A 16,671-nucleotide genomic window follows, 5' to 3' on the forward strand; every position below is an offset into this window, starting at 1 on the left:
ATAAAAGTTGCACCGCGCTGCGGTCCAGTCCGATCCGCTCCTCTCTGCCTTATATCGCGAGGGAACGGGATGAACAGAGAAAGTGAAAGACGTTACTATTACTCTTCGTATTGTACCTGCCCGTGCATTCGGACGTATCGTCGAATTCAGTTGTCGCGCATAAAAGCACGAAAACGGGAAGAACGAGCAAAAAGAAATGGGAGCGAACGAAATATCACCGTTGAAATTTCGAGCGATAACGAAGCTCCCTGGAAACTCCCATTCTTCTTTCGACAAGCAGGTTTTTTTTATTTATATACGCCGGTGAAGCTTGATAACGCGAATTGCTCGAGCGCGCTCGACGCTCGGCGCTCGTCGCGCGTCAGAACGATGAATCTTCTCGAAAATATTGGTGGACGTCGATCTCCGCTTGCCAAAACTCGGTCAGAAAACAACGGGCTAGCAGCAGACGAGAGACGGAGATAGAAACGGGAACGGGAACGGGAATGGAACAGGATCAGCCCCGGATCCATCCAGCGTGTTAAAAGGAAACAAAAAAACCCCGACGATCCCCGGAGACTCGCGAATTTGTTCCGATTACGAGGAGCGTTCCAATTCGCGATCGTCGAACGCGAACATCGACGGCGCACACGCTCACGCGAATTAAACCGTTCTCGTTTTTGAAAACGGTTCGAGGTGGCGCGATTTCACCGCGCGCGTGTCAACGTGTGCCAGAACCGAAAACCAAAAACAAGTAAAAATGTTCGAGCGCGCAAACAGAAACGCCGAGAGGGAACTGGTTCGATCGCGGCTCGAAGCCTCGTCCTCCGGGGGTTACTCTCGGACAATGCCAAAGTTTCTTCGACGCGGGGAAACGGGAAACGAGGAACGGAGGGGGTGGAGGAGAAACGCGGACAGCACTGTGCAAGAGAAAATTGGGGGGACGATTTGACAACGAGGCTGGCCTGGTTTCGTTCGACTTTCGATTGTCCTCGTCGCCGATGGCGAATCGCGGAACCAAGACAAAGCGAGAGACCGTCCGACTTGAACTCTTTTCCGCGACACGTCCAAACGGATCGCGAACCAATAAGTCAGCGCAACGGTTCCCGGCGCGGGGATCTGCGCAAAGTGAAACCCGCGCGCTATCCATTCTGTCCGAGAATCCAGAGTTTCCAGAGACAACGAATGTCGGGAGAGAATAAAAAAGAAAAGAAACGTGTTGTCTAGTTCGGTGATCACCGAGAACTCCGTCTCGCAATTCCTGAAATTGCCAATAAAACAGGCACTGCTGCGTCGACGTTCCACGTTTTCCCGCGGAAACAAACCCGAGCGCGCTCGTAACGGAGATTCGTCGATGGAATAACTGATAGAGTCCTCGAAAGCGGTCTTTGTTCCGACAACGGACCCGACGGCTGGTTTAACGCGACGCTCGACGAACACCGCTTTCTTGTCCGTTCCGACGACGCGAAACAAGCCCGTTTTTCAATCGAATTCCGCCACCTCCGCGAGTAACGGGTAACGGGTTACGGGTTACGGGAAACGGGAAAGCACGCGTTTGCGTGTTCGAACGATCACCCTTGGTTGATCCAAATACGTCCACCGTTTGACGAAGCACACATCGGCCGCGTTCACAGTCGTGCTTTCGCGATCAAATAGGGTATACAGCGAACTGTGGCTGTGGCCGTGCTAGCATGGACGCATGCACGCGTGCACGCGTCGTCGGTCTCTCAGTCCGGTCTCCCTCGCATCGACGACATCGCTGCAAATTCGTCGAAAATTACACGCTCGGTGCTATCGAATTTGCTTCGTATTTTATCCGTTTACACGTACGCGTGCGTGTACGTTTTTTTTTTTTCTCTACCGAAATAAAACAATATCCGTGGTTGCGCGCCAATCAAAGGGACAACCAGTGTACGCGCGTACGCATGCGACGGGAATAATTTCAAAATTTCGACTGTCTGCGCTCAGGCATTCGGCGAGGTTAACGAATGAAAACTCTGAAATTCAAATATCCTGCATCGCTGACGCGACCCGCGAGTAAAGGAATTTTTTTAAAAGCGCTCCCCGCGCCGACCACAGGCGAACGCCGCCGAGCGAGAATCGAGCGCCGTTCATTTTCCGTACGCAGCGCGCTCTAGTCATAAATCAGGGTTACTCCATCGCGCAGCGCCAATAACATTCTAATCCTTTGTGCTCGCGGGCCAACGAGCCGAGCACGACCGAATCCCTGGCGATTCGTCGACCACGGCTTCGAAAAAACAAGGGGAAAAACGTAACACGGTCGAGCCCGACGAGAACAAGCGCCGGCGCGAACTTGGCACGAGTCTAATTTAGAGCCGGCCGGCGAACATCTAATTAATTCGCGTTTCCGATCGGCCGGTGATAATCCGGCGGCGATCGTGTACCCGTCGCCGCTCGTTCTCTCGCCGATTAATAATTCAAACGAATGGTCGCGCGTTCCGTTATTTGCCGGTCCGCTGCTCCGGAGCGTGCAAGAAACTGTCTCGATTCCGTGACGCCGCGCCGACGGTAATTAAGCGGCTAACGACACTCGTCGAATTGACCTCCTGCTCCGACCGCGATCAAAGAGCCCTCTCGTCTCTCCTCTGCCGCCGGAGATCGATGAACTCTATCGGCGCGGCGTGCACTCGGCGTGGCCGAAATCGACGAGCGCAACCGGAGAGAATGAGAGAGAGAGAGAGAATCAGGCGAGTCCGGTTGACCGAAAGAGAACGAAGAAGAACCAGAGCGAAAGAAGACGCGGCGAAGGCCAAGGAAACGAGCAAACGGGGAAGAATGGCCGTGCGGTAAGAGGTGCACGTGCCCAGATGCGACATTCTTAAAGCGTTAAGTACACGCCACTATTTTCCGTGGGATTAAAGTCGCAGACGAAGGAGAATCGCGCGAGAAAAGAATGGAATAGGTAGGCGAGAGAGCGAGACAGCGCGGCGGGATTTCGAGGCGGCAACGTGGTTGCGTTGGCCAACGTGCTCGGGAATACCCCGGCAGCTTTTGTCGCACGCTATATTTTTATTAGCGCGACCAGCGGCGGCTCGACCGAGCGGACTTTTCAGCCAGCCTGTGTCGCTAATTTCCCAAATAACCGAGACCGTGGCTGGGAAAGAGTGCCTCGGAACTGTGAACCAACTTTTAAATGCCAGTCGCACGGCGAGCGAAAATAATCCTGTTCTCTTCGTCGTGTTGCGTCCGCGAAAAATGCTCCTTCGCGTTTGATTTTTGAAAGGAATTAAATGTTTGCATACAGAAGTATTCGTCGCGAACCTCGAAGTATTCGATCCTCGATTCGATCGGCGCGCGGCTCGCGTTTGCGGCCGCGTTCCCAAGGAGCAACGTGCGTGAACAGCGATAACGGCACCTCTCCACTTATCTCGCAGTCGTACAATTTGCATGATGAGACGGTAAAGCCGGATTGGCCCGGCGAACCCTGAGAACAGACCCTTCCACGCTCGAGCTTGCTATTCCCCTCGCTTCTTGCGAGATCGTCCGCTCCATGTTTCTCCTCGGCGCGGTTTTTCGTGGTCGTTTCGTCGTCGCTATCTCCGCTTCCCTCAGTCCCACCGTCCCCTTCGACTCGCGTATTCGTTATCTCTGTTCGAGCGCATAGCTTTTCCATAATCTGTCCCGACGTTCCCGACGATCCCGACTACGGGACGAGACGGAGACGGAGACGGATGTATGCGCTCGCGCGACGACGAGAAGCATCGTCGACGGAGTGACCGAGGGTTGGTACAGGGCCAAGGGAGAACGGGGACATTCTACGGATGTTCGATCGCGAGCCAACATCTCCACGAGCACGAGTATCGGTCGAGGATGTTTATTGGAAATCGAACACGCCCTGGTAGACGGCGTTGCTCGGTGACACGGAGCTAAGTAGACGCGGGAGACCTTTCGTCTCCGGTGATTGCTGCGCCGGGTCGTTAATTATTTCGCGCTTCGCCGGACGTCGTTGGCAAATTCGAACCACGGCGAGGACGCGTCTTCCCGATTGCCTCGGAGATCAACGTCGCGAGAGAAGTTCGCTTCCTTTTCCCTGCAAATTCTAAAAACAGAAAAACGATGCAACGGAGCTGCCCCAGCGGGGGTAGAAGGATCGAACCAACGAGAAATTAGCGGGGCGAGCATTGTCGAGCCCGAAAGAAACTAATGCGAGGCTGCCGGCATCGGGGATCAACGCGGTGGAGAGTTGGAGCGGTGGATTGAATTAAGTGGATTACCAAAACGGAAAGGGAGATAGGCGAAAGTACAGGACGACGAAATTCTATCGATTCCCCGTCGCGTCGCGTCGCGCAGCCGGCAGATATACACGATGCTTCATCCAGCAGGCACCGAGGGGGAGAGGGGGAGAAGGATATTGGAAATGGCAATCGAGCATCGCGGGGACACGCTACGTGCTGCCTCTTAAACAGACGGAGAACGATCGCACCTCGAAGTGCCACGATCAGGGACGAGCTTTGTTCCCCCGATCCCTGCGTGCTTTCGCGCCGCCTTGGCATGCAGGTAGCACGGGATGGATGCACGACCATCTCGTCGCGTCGCATCGCGTCGGCGAGGGAACAGATGCGCGCGAGAGCCTCTTTCAATAATCGAAACTATCGTGATTATTCACCGCGTCCATTTTACTTTGGCACGGGCAACGTCGAGCCGGGCGAAACCGGGCTCGCGTGTGTTTCATATTTCACGATTACCGTTCACCGTGGTCCGCGAGCCTTTTTCACCGAAACGAACGCGTTATCGACGAGCTTGCTGCGAACAATGCGGAACGCGACGGTGCCCCACGAACGATATTCGATTTCGGAATCGAATCAACCGCAGGATCGTTCCAGGCAATTTTCTCCAAGGTTCGGACACGGCTGATCAATTCTTGGCCGCTTAGGGTATGGTACGAGTGCGTTGGAATACCAGCGAAGAATTGAAGTAGAAGGTTATAGCATCGCAGCTTCGATGCGCTTGTATCCTTAATCGCGGCACCAGGCGCCGCGAACTTTGCCAAACCGCGAGCAATGTCGGGCGAATTATGGAGACTCGGCGAGACGTTGGTCGGGCGCATTGGCATCCACGTGCGCGCATGGTTGCACAGACACGCGGCAGGATGCGAGGCTACGTCAAATTAGACCCGTACGACACTCCGTGCTCCGGCAGAGGGGTGAAACATTCAGTCTTCGCCGACAAAGATACTCTCGATAAATACGTTATGGCGGAGGGTATGCCTACCGCCTGTTTTCTCTCGCGTCTGTCTCGTTCTCCGGCTACGAGGAACCGAACGAACAGAACGAATTGCGCGAGGAAAGCTGAAAGAGGCAACGGCGATTCCGAAAATGCCGGAATCGTCCGCGTAGTCGTTGGCATGATCGTCGTTCCGCGTGCACAAGTTGGTTCTCCGTTGGCTGTGCCAGCAGCCGGCAAGGTATTGATCGGCTGAACCCGCGAGGACCACATGGCGACTCCAAGTTCGTGCGACTTCGTGCGACTTCGTGCGAAATCGGCATCCCTCGTGCCTAACATGGCGCCCGTAGCCGGTCACGTGGCCGCCACCCCCTCACCCACACGACCACCACCGACGCAGCGGGCGCACTCGACCACCACAAGGGATATATGATGCAGCCACCAATTCCTCTCTCTTGCTCCCTTGTTCTCTCCATCCCCCATCCCCCGTTTCCCATCCTCCGCTCTCCATCCCCCATTCACCATCCCTCGCTCTTTCTTCCTCTTTCCCCGTCGTTTCCAAACTCTTGCTCACTTTCTCTCGCCATCCCTCTCACTGTTCCTGTCCCCGTCCGTATCTTTGTCTCTCGCCGGTTGCGTCCTGCTCTTCAGGGACGGCTTAAATATTTGCACGGCCAGGTTGAACGATATTAGCTCGAAATACTGACCGCGTCGCGATAACGAGAAAACTGACCGTACACGGTTGTCGCTGGCGTCGGTTACTCGCTCGAAAAATAATTTTCATCGTTCGAATTCCAGGATTTTTCATCGTTTTAACGGTCCAGCTCGGGGCAAACGCTGCCTCTGCAGGAGCGACGCGAGACGAGACGAGACGAGACGAGGCGAGGCGATGCGACGCCGACGGCAATGTTATTCGAGCCGCTCGACTCGTTTCTCCTCTGCAAAATGATCCGAGGGCAGGTCGGGCGGCCTCGAATACCGCGTTCGAGACTGCAGCCAATTCCGAGTCCCTGTTCGGAACTCCTCTCTTTCCCCCGAAACCGTAAACCGTTCATTCTTTCTCGGCGAACCGCTCTCTTTTCTCCGAGCGACTCTGCGGCAACCCGCGTGTAGAGGGTTGCTCGACCGTGCAGCTGTTTAACGCGCGTTCGCCAACTTTCCCCGGGGAAGAAACGAGCCAACTTTTAACCGATCTCCCAAACTTCTGTTTGATTAACAAAAACCAACGGAAACTCGTAATCTTGGCCGGAGCAACTCGATCCGTATGCCGGCCGAGACCGATCGGAAATTCTTGATCGGACAAAGTTACGCGAACACGGCTAAAGCATACAGAGCGACGACGGCTGCGGCGGCGGCGTCGACGACCATGTTGGGAAATTAAAAACATCGTGCATAGAAGCTAATCCCGTGGCAGGGATCCTTTGAACACCCGATAGACTAGCTTCGTCCCTCTTCCCTTCGCCGGTTTCCGTCTACGAGTCTGCGGTCCTACGAGGATGCACATTGCACACGGCACATGGCAGACGGCACACGGCATACGGCCTGCGCAAAGTCGATCGTCCGTGTATCGGACATCTTAAGCCACGATATTAGGCGGAAGCGACGACGGAGAAAGAGAACGAACGTGCGAGCGAGCGAGGCGACAGAATCGGGGAGAGAACAGGCAGAAATGCAGACACAGGAACTCCAAGAACTAGAGGAGGGTGTCGGTGGAAAGGGACGAGGCGGGAAGGAGAGAGCGAGAGAGAGAGAGAGAGAGAGAAAGAGACTCGTTTCCGAGAGCAGCGGTGCCCGAGTCGAAGCACCCTCCGGACACCCTCCATTTGTCCCTACCATTCCCTCCCTTAGGCTTCCGCTATCTCACGACCGACGCATCGTCCTGCAGAACGAAAGACAGACGGAGAAAGGGAAAGAGAAAGGGAAAGAGACGGAGAAGGGACGATCGATCTTCCAGGATGCCAGTCGTACCGAGGACCGATTGAAAAGCTTCTGATTCGTGACTCGAGGCGAGAAATCTTGACTGGGTGAGAGAGGAGCGATCGGTCAACGAGCTACAAAGGCGGACGCGAACGGAAAGCGATTTTTAAAACCGACGGATCTTGCCCGCCTCGTTACCGAATATGCTCCATCGTTCTTCTCCGATATCGATTCGGCATTCGGAGCCTATTAACCTCGATATCGCTATAATAACCAAAGATCTCGAACAGAATCCACCGAACCTCCGCGAAATAGAATTCTATTTTCTGCTTCTCGACACTTGACCATCCTTCCACTAGGAGATTGACACGTTGAATGTCACGTCAGTCATATAAGAGTGACACTATTCTTTGACCAGGTCAAGTTTTATTATTGTCGAGTAGATTAAATTGAATTCGGATATGAAGGACGTGGGAAGGTTAATAACGCGATACGGTTAATTGCGATAATTTGGACTGTTTCATATTTTCCCTAGCGTATCTAATCTACACTAATCAATTTTGAACCATTCCTTAGAGTCAACGCGTTAACCAACATGGACCGCAAGAGATGCCACGAGGGTGAAGAATCATCGAATCGAAGAGATCGGTACGAAGGGTCTGGAGCCGGCGTCGCTCGTTTCCATAGACGATTTTCCGATGGGGAGCACCGTGAAAGATTACGATCGGGTGCTGTCGAGCGTACACGGGTGTAATTAATAACGCGGGGCGAGGTGAGGCGAGGCAAGGCGACGCGTACAGATGCGTGTGTCTGTGTGCGACGGCAATGGTCTAGGAGAGAAGGATCGCGTACACAGAACGGTCGCGGACGGAATACGCGCCGCGCGGGGTGACGCATTCTGCAGGATACTCGAGAGACCGATCGATCTCGTAGGACACGAGTCACCATTCCGCGGCAATGACCGCTGAAAAGCCCCGACGATATTTCCGTTCGCCATTAACGGAGCCGCGGACGTGCAAGCGTCCTCGGCTCTTTGCCGAGAGACGAGAGACGACGGAAGAGAGACAAGAGAAGAGAAGAGAGGAGAGAGAGAGACGGGGACGAGAGAGATGCACCGGCGCGCCGGTCGAAAACGGGAGACGGAAAGGGACGATCCTAATCCGTGAAAAGCTCCTTTCTTTTTACGGTAGTGCGGAAGCTGTACGCGTAATGAATTCCCCATGGTGTGGCGCGGCATGGCGCGGCGTGGCGCGGCGCGCGGAACCACGCCGACGTTCCACTGGCCACGATATTACCATCCGTGAAACAAAGCCGCGCTAAAATGCCACGGTATTAACCTTATTTATCACGGCTGCCGACGATCGTCGCAATTATTCTCGCGGCACTTTCAAATTAGAGATTCGTGCGACCCTCGTCGCAAATTTACGACAACCAGGGGAACGATTTCGAAATTCTTGTCCGAGTTAATTAACGTAATACGCGGCGGCGCCCACCGAAATTCCCCGTGAAATTCGCGGGAGAACAGCTACGCGCACCGGGATGTCCTTCTCCCGGTGATATCGAGACGCTTCGAACAACCGCTCGCCGATAAATACGCTCGTCTACTCCTCGAGTAGTCGTCCGAGCTCGTAAATTCGAGTTAATCGAGGCGCGAGGAGACGCACACCGTCGCGTCGCGTCGCGCGAACGAGATCGACGGAACGAAGTTTAAAGTCGTCCAGGGATCTTCGTGTAATCCGTTCGGGGGAAGGTTCCGAGGCGAAACGACTTCTACGCGGGCGTCGCGGTGTCGCGCGCGCGACGGGGGAACGAGCGGAAAGAATATTTGGAAGATTTCCTCGGTCCTTTCGCGCGTTCCATCGAAACGCCGTGCAGTAACTTTTTCCCGGGGCTTCGAAATCGGAGAAATGGTCTCTCTCTCTCTCTTTCTCGTCCAACTCTCTCGAATCAATCGCGAGGAGCAGCGACGTCGTCCGATCGAAACGATGATAATCTTACGATCCCGTGCAAACTTTTCCACGCGGTTGATGGAAAGCTTTTAAAGATCCGGACGATACTCGCCGGGAGGCCGAACGAGATCCGCTCCGGCTGGAAAAGTGAAACGAGGAGGAAAGACGGGACGGGACGGGACGGGACGGGAAGGCTCGACTCGGCTCGGCTCGGCACGAAACGGGGATGGGGAGCTCGGAGAGCCAGAGTAGACAGAAACTCCAAGTTTAGAAACGCAATGGAGAGAGAAACGCGGCGGGAGGACGAGCCACTCGTATTGATCCAGCAGATACGCTCGATTAAACCGCAAATTGCAACGGATTGGCGTAAGTTACAATCTACTAAGACTTCGGCTACCGCCCGATGGTTTCGCGATGCAGCCGGAACCCGCTGATAGCGACGGCGCGTCTGATATTTGAGTGACGCGCGACGGGCGACGGGCGACGGGCGATCGGCGAAGGGCAAAGGGCAAAGGACGAAGGGTTGCGTACGCGTCGCACGCTCGCGTGTCTACCAACGTGCTTCACCCCAGAGACGCGCGTCTGACGCGAACGCCGCGATTATTCAATAAACATGTGACTGCGACAACAATTGATAACATCTAACCGTTTCTCTAATTACGCGTCTCGAGAGTGCGCGGTCGCACAATCGTTCCCAGAGTCGGCGCGACTACGAGCGTACCCGTAACATTATTCGCCGAAAAATTCAATTCGAAACTCGGGCTCGGTGGACGTCGATGAAAAACTCGAAACCAAAAGAGCGTATCAACCGGCTCGTATGTACCCGGTCCGGCTCCCTGTACACGCAAAAAGAACAACGACCAACGAACGTATGCACGTCCAACAATTACATTGCGGAAAAATCGCGAGCGGAAATCAACAATGGAGGAAACCCAGTGTAATCGAGTTTGCGATTCTTGTTGTTTTCGGAGCGAAGCAGATGTCACGCACACGTTTAAACTCTCTACCTGCTTCTCTTGATATCTCTTTTTTTCTTTCTATCTTTCCATCGGGCACCGTTCTCACGTTTTTCTTTTTTTTTCTTGCCGCATTTTCTCTGCATCTTAGCCCCTGCAGGTCCATTTCCCGCATCATCGTGCCGAGGCAGCTTGCATCGATTCGCCGTCGCGCTAAATTAATTATGCATTGCTTTTACTTTACACAGGCACTCGTTCGCTCGCCAGTTTCGTGACGAAGAGGAACACCCCTCCGTCCGTTCCCCTTTCGAATGCCATTACAGAGACGTCGAAATTGTTTGGATTTCGATCGGTCCCGTACGATCCAACGGATAGATCCGTTCAGATCCGTTAGCGCGCGCGTCCCCGTCAATTAGCCGTCCATCGGCAAGAATTTCCGTGATAGCCTGTACAATCAAAGCACTCGTATTCGACCCAGGCTGATCCGATTTGCGATCCTCTCTCCGTTCCGAGCGCGCTCCCTTCATTGAATTTCTGTAGCACGGGAACGACCAGGCCGCGCTTTCTTCGCGAGAATCTTCGTAAGCAGTCGTCGGGATAGAACCGTTTCCAACGTAAACCGTTTCCTCTCTCTCTCTCTCTCTCTCTCTCTCTCTCCCTCTCTCTCTGCCGGCATCGCCTGTAAACGGATCGGCGCGAGCGTTTCCGCTTGGAAATTTGGATACGCGCACGCGAGACGAATTGTCTACGATCGTGCTCTCGAGAGCACAGATTACTTTTATTGCTCTCGACTATTGTTCGATTCGCTCGGAGGGCGGTTCAACTTGATTGGCGAGAGTACGCGCGACGCGACGCGACGCGACGGACGATTCGACCTTCGCATTAGGCTGGATAGACCGTCCTGCTACTACTAATGGCCCTTTTCGTTCCACCCTGTCCGAGCGGGCGTCTCCCCTTGGACGACGGGTTGCCGCTCGCCGCGTTGCTTTCGGATCCGAATTGATTGGACTGTGAATCGTCCGGTTTGAATTATTCATACTTTGTCCGCCGATAAACCAATTTCTGCGCCGGCCAAATCGAGGAGGAAAAGATCGGCCTCGCTTCGCCTTGCCACGCCAGGCCACGCCAGGTCACGGTAGGCCACGCCACACACGGACAACAAAGAACAAAGGATAGGCCGGGAGCCAACGATCGAAGCACGACGGATAGACGACGAGCGGAGGGAAAACAGACGGGAAGCGGAGTAAAATAAAATTGGGAATCCCGTGAGCGAGAGAGGTCGGTCAACTATGTCGCGGAGGAAGATGTCGGACGAGGTACGACGCCGTTTAATTTTATTATTCGATCCAATGACGCGGAAGATGCCTGGGCGAAGGAAAATAGACGGCTACTGGTTGCTCTACAACTTTATCGAACTACGATGACTCAAAGCGCGCGAGAAAAAGGAGAACGAGGGAGAGAATCTCGTTAACCTCTTCCTCGTTCCCTTTTACCGGAGCAGAGCGTGCCTCGTTATCAGCACTCTCGCCTTCTAGACACGATATTTTAATCTGGAGGTTAAGGGCACGCGAATAATTAAACACCGCAAGAAATCTCGACCGGCGTAATTTCGCGCGGTGGTATATTAAGAGATTACCCGGCACGGGCGAACGTCTTCGGTTAAACTCACCCTCGATCTTTGCGAAACACCCTCCCCCTCCCCCCTCGTCCCGCATCAGGCCCGTTGACCGAAACTGTTCGAGAGTTGATTTTATTCGATTCTGCTATCGGTGAAATTATATTAATGCATCGAAAGTCCGGCGCGCTCTCTTTGAAGCCAGGGGTTGGACTTTTTGGTCGCGATATAGCTACTCGGAGGAAGCAAGTTTCTTCTGGTGGAGTGGCGGCCGGGGGTCGGCAGACGCGTCCCGCTGTCTCGATATTAAAGAATCCGACGAGTTTCGAGTCGATAATAAAATCGCCAACTAATCGTTTATCCGTTGCGTCGCGTCGCGTCGGGTCGGGTCGGGTCGCCGCGGTGCGGGGATGGGACGCATTACGGAACCAATCGTCGGAAATGACGCGAGCGAAACTCCATCCAAGTTTCGCGGTGGAAATCGTATTTGCGAAGATTCCTCGGGCCGCGGAGGTCGAGTCAACACCCGCGATAAGAGGACACTTTTACTTGTACTCGGGCGAGTAACGAAGGAACCGCCCCGACCGCTCCCGACAGCCGTTGCTTTTGACCTTTTGCTTTCCTGGATCGAGCATGGCGAGGGGGGATCTTCTCGACAAAAGATTTATGAACCCCTCGGCAATGCCAGTATGCTACTTATTCTATCGTCGAGTACACACTCGAGGCTCACAAAAAATGCGGGGGTGGTACGTACACGCGAACGATCCTCAAAGAGAATTCTTAAAAGGGGGAGAGACACCGCCTCCCGTTTCGTTCGGCCACCCCTCGCCCTCCTCTGTCCTATCCTCTTGCATCGAATCAATCATTTCCAGGCTCGCGAGCTTCTCCCACACCTCTCGAATTGTCTGGCATTAATCCGCGGTGGCTTCGCGGAAGATACCGCGAGTCAACGTTCCCGAATGCAGAAACGCGAGTGAGAGAGAGAGAGAGAGAAGACAGGAAAAACGAAACGAGAAAAGAACGTGGGAAAGAGATAACACGATCGACGGAATCGAAGCTGCGAAAGCGGAATTACGTTTCACGATCCTCGAAGCACGGAGTCAATCGACACGATTCCCAGTAATTTTAGCCAGCGGTTGGACCGAGGTCGGGTTATACGTGCTGGGTCGCCTATACGGTATACACTGAAACTAATCATAATGTATCCTCTCATCGGTCGGAGGCCGTGCTGTGATTGGTCCGTTGCGGTATTCCTCGCTGCCAGATAAAGTTACCGTAATATGGATTAACTGGCCGCTATAGCCCCATATTCTGATCCAGCGCTCCCATTCGGACTGCGATTCCGTAATGAACTGGTAACCGGCGCTGTTATTGACCGCGGATCGCGTCCGCGGTGTCTTTTGATAACGCGTTCGCGTAAATCCGTTACCGGCGCAACGCACGGGGGTTGGGGGGTGCATCGATCACGACGACGCGCACCGTCGCCTCCCGTCGATTTTGCTCGTTTTGCCGCGAGTTTTTCGACGTCGAAGAGCTCGCGTTTCGCCACCAAATTTCCCAGAGCACCGGCGCCGATAGCTCTCGGTCGACGTCGCTATCGATCCGGCCAGGTTTCAACCGGCAAAGGGACGCGGTGGCGCTCGGTTCCAGTTCAGCGATCTCCCTCTTCCCGGTAATGACCAGTGTGCTTCGAGCCGAATCCGAAGCCGAAGCCGAAGCCGAAGCCGAAGCTGTAGCCCCGAGAGCCGAGCCAAAGCCAGAGCACAGCCGGTGATCGTATCCGCCACGCCACGCCGCCGCGGTTTCGATTTTTTAAGCGGCCTGTCCCCAGCGGAGTGCGGCCGAGCTCTGATTTACGATGTCCGAAAGGCACGCAGATATTTCGCACCCTGTTCTTTTCCTTCCTTTTTCGTCGTGGATAGCGACCGATCGTCAGCGCCGCTAGACGGCCGATTCGCAGCGACTCGGTCCATTCTACCGCGACCGTTGAAATATCGCCGTGCCGTCGATGCTTTTCTTTTCACCGGAAGATAAGACCGTTTCCACGCGACGACGAGTCCACGAACGAACCCTCTGCAGTTGCGACGATCCCTGCACCGATACGCGCGATCGCCGAATCGTACGTTCCGGGGAGTACAAGTGCAGGCACACGTTTATCTCCTCTACTCGGGGGCGGGTTCGTGCCAATCGAATTCCACGAGAATTCCGTTCGGCCGGCGAGAGGGTCGAGGAAAATATGATCGCGTGGGATTTTCCGATTTTCCGGAGATACTGACGAAGAGGCGAACGCAACGGCGACAAGGTCGGACGCGCACGGAGGATTCGATAGGCAGTTAACATTTCACCTGCTGGAATCCCATTGTGTAATAGGATTTTCAGTAGCTTTATTGTGCTAAGAGGTAGCTCAGCAATTTTCTTTTACATCGTATAACCTGAAGCCAAATTCTTGGATGAGGTTCCTGGTGGTGGCTTGCCGGTCCATCAATCTCTTGCAGTACGATTTATTTTACGGTTGCAGTGATTAGAACTTGCATATCATTTACGATTGCCTAGAAGGAAAAGAAGCATGAACACGTGAATTGGCTGAGTACAACGGCGTTACGGTTCCGAGTGATATCGAGTAAAAATAGAGATCGACGGATAGCGAGCAACGCACTTCCGCCGATAGTGTTGCGTCAGCGAAGGCGATCATCCCCTTCTCCTCATAACGGCAATATGCGTTTCCCGGCGATTACAATTTCGGTTCTGCGGCGTGGTTCGCCCCGTTGTAGAATTAGCAGAAATTCTGGCTCAGTGAGCAAAACAGCGGCGTCGCCGCAATGCCAGTGGCGTATTAATAACACGTGCTTCGTGTAATTTCAATTCCTGCCGTGCGCATCCCTCTGTCGCCCGGCGCCTCTGCCCCCGTTGCTATTGGAAAATAATACACGGACGAAATTCATAACGACCTAATGAGCTTATGTTCCGGCTTACTACCGCCGTACTTCCGCCACCGATTCGCCAAACTACGCTGCCGTATCGAGGTGGCACCCTACCCAAGACCCAACCGACGTACTAAATCCCTAACCACCGTCAAACTTCGAAAACTGTTCTTCTTTGATGGTTCCGCAGATTTCGTGTGTCCTCGACACAATCTCTCTCTCTCTCACTCTCCCTCTCTCGGGGGGTGCAAACGAGTTTTCCGTTTCTCACGGACAGACGATTTCACCGGAAGGAAAACGTCCTGCTAAAAATTACGTCGGCGATTCTCCCGAGAAATGGCCTTGAAACGATTCACGGGGATTAGTGTGGTCGGGGCACAGGTAAACGGGACAGGGGCGAACGATTCGAAAAGACTCCTGAACAGAGGAGCCCATAGGGTTCTTTGTCAAACAAAGTTCAGCAGGGCTTTTCGAGCTCGTTCATTGGCAAGAAATCAGGGAACGAGAAACAGGAACTGGCTCTGATAGGGCGTTCGGAGCGAAGACGTCGCGAACTTTCGTGGAAATGGAGTGGCATTCGGGCGGGATAGGATGCACTCGGTTCGAGGCAATTTATTTCGTTCCCTTTCTCACCGAAACATCGTTCCGCCGCGGAAAGAATGATGGATGTCGGGCGTCGGTCGCGTACCATCGCTACGAACACGCCGAGTGCCGTTAAGGTCGAGTGCCTCGGATGTGGGACGCTTTGTACTCTCCGGCGTCACTCGGTTTTCTCTCTTTCTTTCCTTACTTCTCTCCCGGTCTCTCGCGGAAAAGCACCGGCCTTGACAGCGCGGCGTTCCCGCTCGAAGAATCCTCCTTGTCGAGCCGAGCAAGAGAGCGCGATGTATATGGATCGATCGATCGATCAACGAACTCGTCGCTTTTTAATTGCACCGTAGACACTTTAATCCCTCGCGCACCATAGAACGGGTTCGTTTTGTTTGCGGCGGGATCGGTCGGTCGAACCACGGCCGAACGAGCAACGAACGCGCGCGAACCAGAGATCGATACGGTTGCGAATCGTCGATGACGGAGTTTTCCTCGAATATCCGTGTTCTATCGCGCGTTTTAATCATTTAAACGGGACACACCGGTCGATAAAGCTTTATATTCTTTTTCCTAGAATCCGCCGCACGGGGGGGGGGGTCTGGTTATGTCACTGATTAGGGTTCGCAGTCACCGAGTTGCACACATAGCTCCCCTTGCCGCTAAGGGTTGAAACAATACCGAGTGGGGGAAGGTCCATGACCCTGTGCACCCGGTGCAACTTCCGTTCCGCATCGTCGCTTGGCTACCCGGACGCGTGCAACGCGAGAAAACGAGAAAATAAACCTCCCTCTCTGGCTCTCTTTATCTCTCTGTCTTTCCCTATCTCGTAATGAACACGCCGGAGAAAGAGGGAGAGGGAGAGAATGTTCTCGACGAAGGAATTTTAATTTTTCTCGAAGCGTAATCGCGGCTCCGCTTTTGTTGCCGCGCCGGTCGTTTTCGTTCGATCGGTAAGCAACCGACAGGGAGTTTCGAATGATAGAGACGAGAAAAAAACCGGTAAATCTCGATATCGGGAATCTCTCATCCCTTCCCAAGAGATGCGCGCGAGAGAACAAGGACGAAAGAGAACGAACGTGCGAGAGAACGAGGAGAGGTGAGGAGCGGGTTGCTGGCCGTTCAACGGAAGCGCCCCCGCGTTATTCGAACCGGTAAGTAGTTTTTTTTTCCCTCGTCTTTTCTTCGAACAGCTCCCCTTTGTTATCGTTCGAGACGATTAACCTTGGCCCGAGACAGCGCGAGAAACACGTAAAACGAAGTGCTGCGATAAGAATGGGAAAAGAAGAAAATAGGTTGCAGACTTACCGAGCTGGACGTACATCTTCGGCCTGATGTTTTCCTGCCAGGCCGCGAGGGCGATGGTGACCGTGGCGACGAAGCACCAGCAGGACAACACAGGCTGCATCCTCGTTTCCAAGATGGTACGCCTCATCTTCTCTCGGGTGGTTCGAACAGGTCCGGAAACGTGCCAGGGTTCGTAGTCTCCTCCGCGAGGGTAACACGCAACCAACCAAATAATTGGAACTCTCGGAACAACTCGAAACTCGCAACTCGAAATT

At 54.0% G+C, this 16,671-nt stretch overlaps 1 protein-coding gene across 2 annotated transcripts in view; it reads right to left on the reverse strand.

Annotated features, from left to right (window-relative positions):
* Sema1a (semaphorin 1a) overlaps window positions 1–16,644 on the reverse strand; it is a 108,375-nt gene extending 91,731 nt beyond the window's left edge. For both annotated transcript variants that reach the window (XM_076802067.1, XM_076802065.1), the window contains exon 1: window positions 16,418–16,644. In XM_076802067.1, the coding sequence (XP_076658182.1) occupies window positions 16,418–16,544 (127 nt within the window). In that variant the 5' untranslated portion in view covers window positions 16,545–16,644. The remainder of the gene's footprint in view (window positions 1–16,417) is intronic.
* Between the last annotated feature and the right edge of the window lie 27 nt (window positions 16,645–16,671).

This window comes from Halictus rubicundus, chromosome 16, assembly GCF_050948215.1.
Source record: "Halictus rubicundus isolate RS-2024b chromosome 16, iyHalRubi1_principal, whole genome shotgun sequence".
NCBI classification, from domain to species: Eukaryota; Metazoa; Arthropoda; class Insecta; order Hymenoptera; family Halictidae; genus Halictus; species Halictus rubicundus.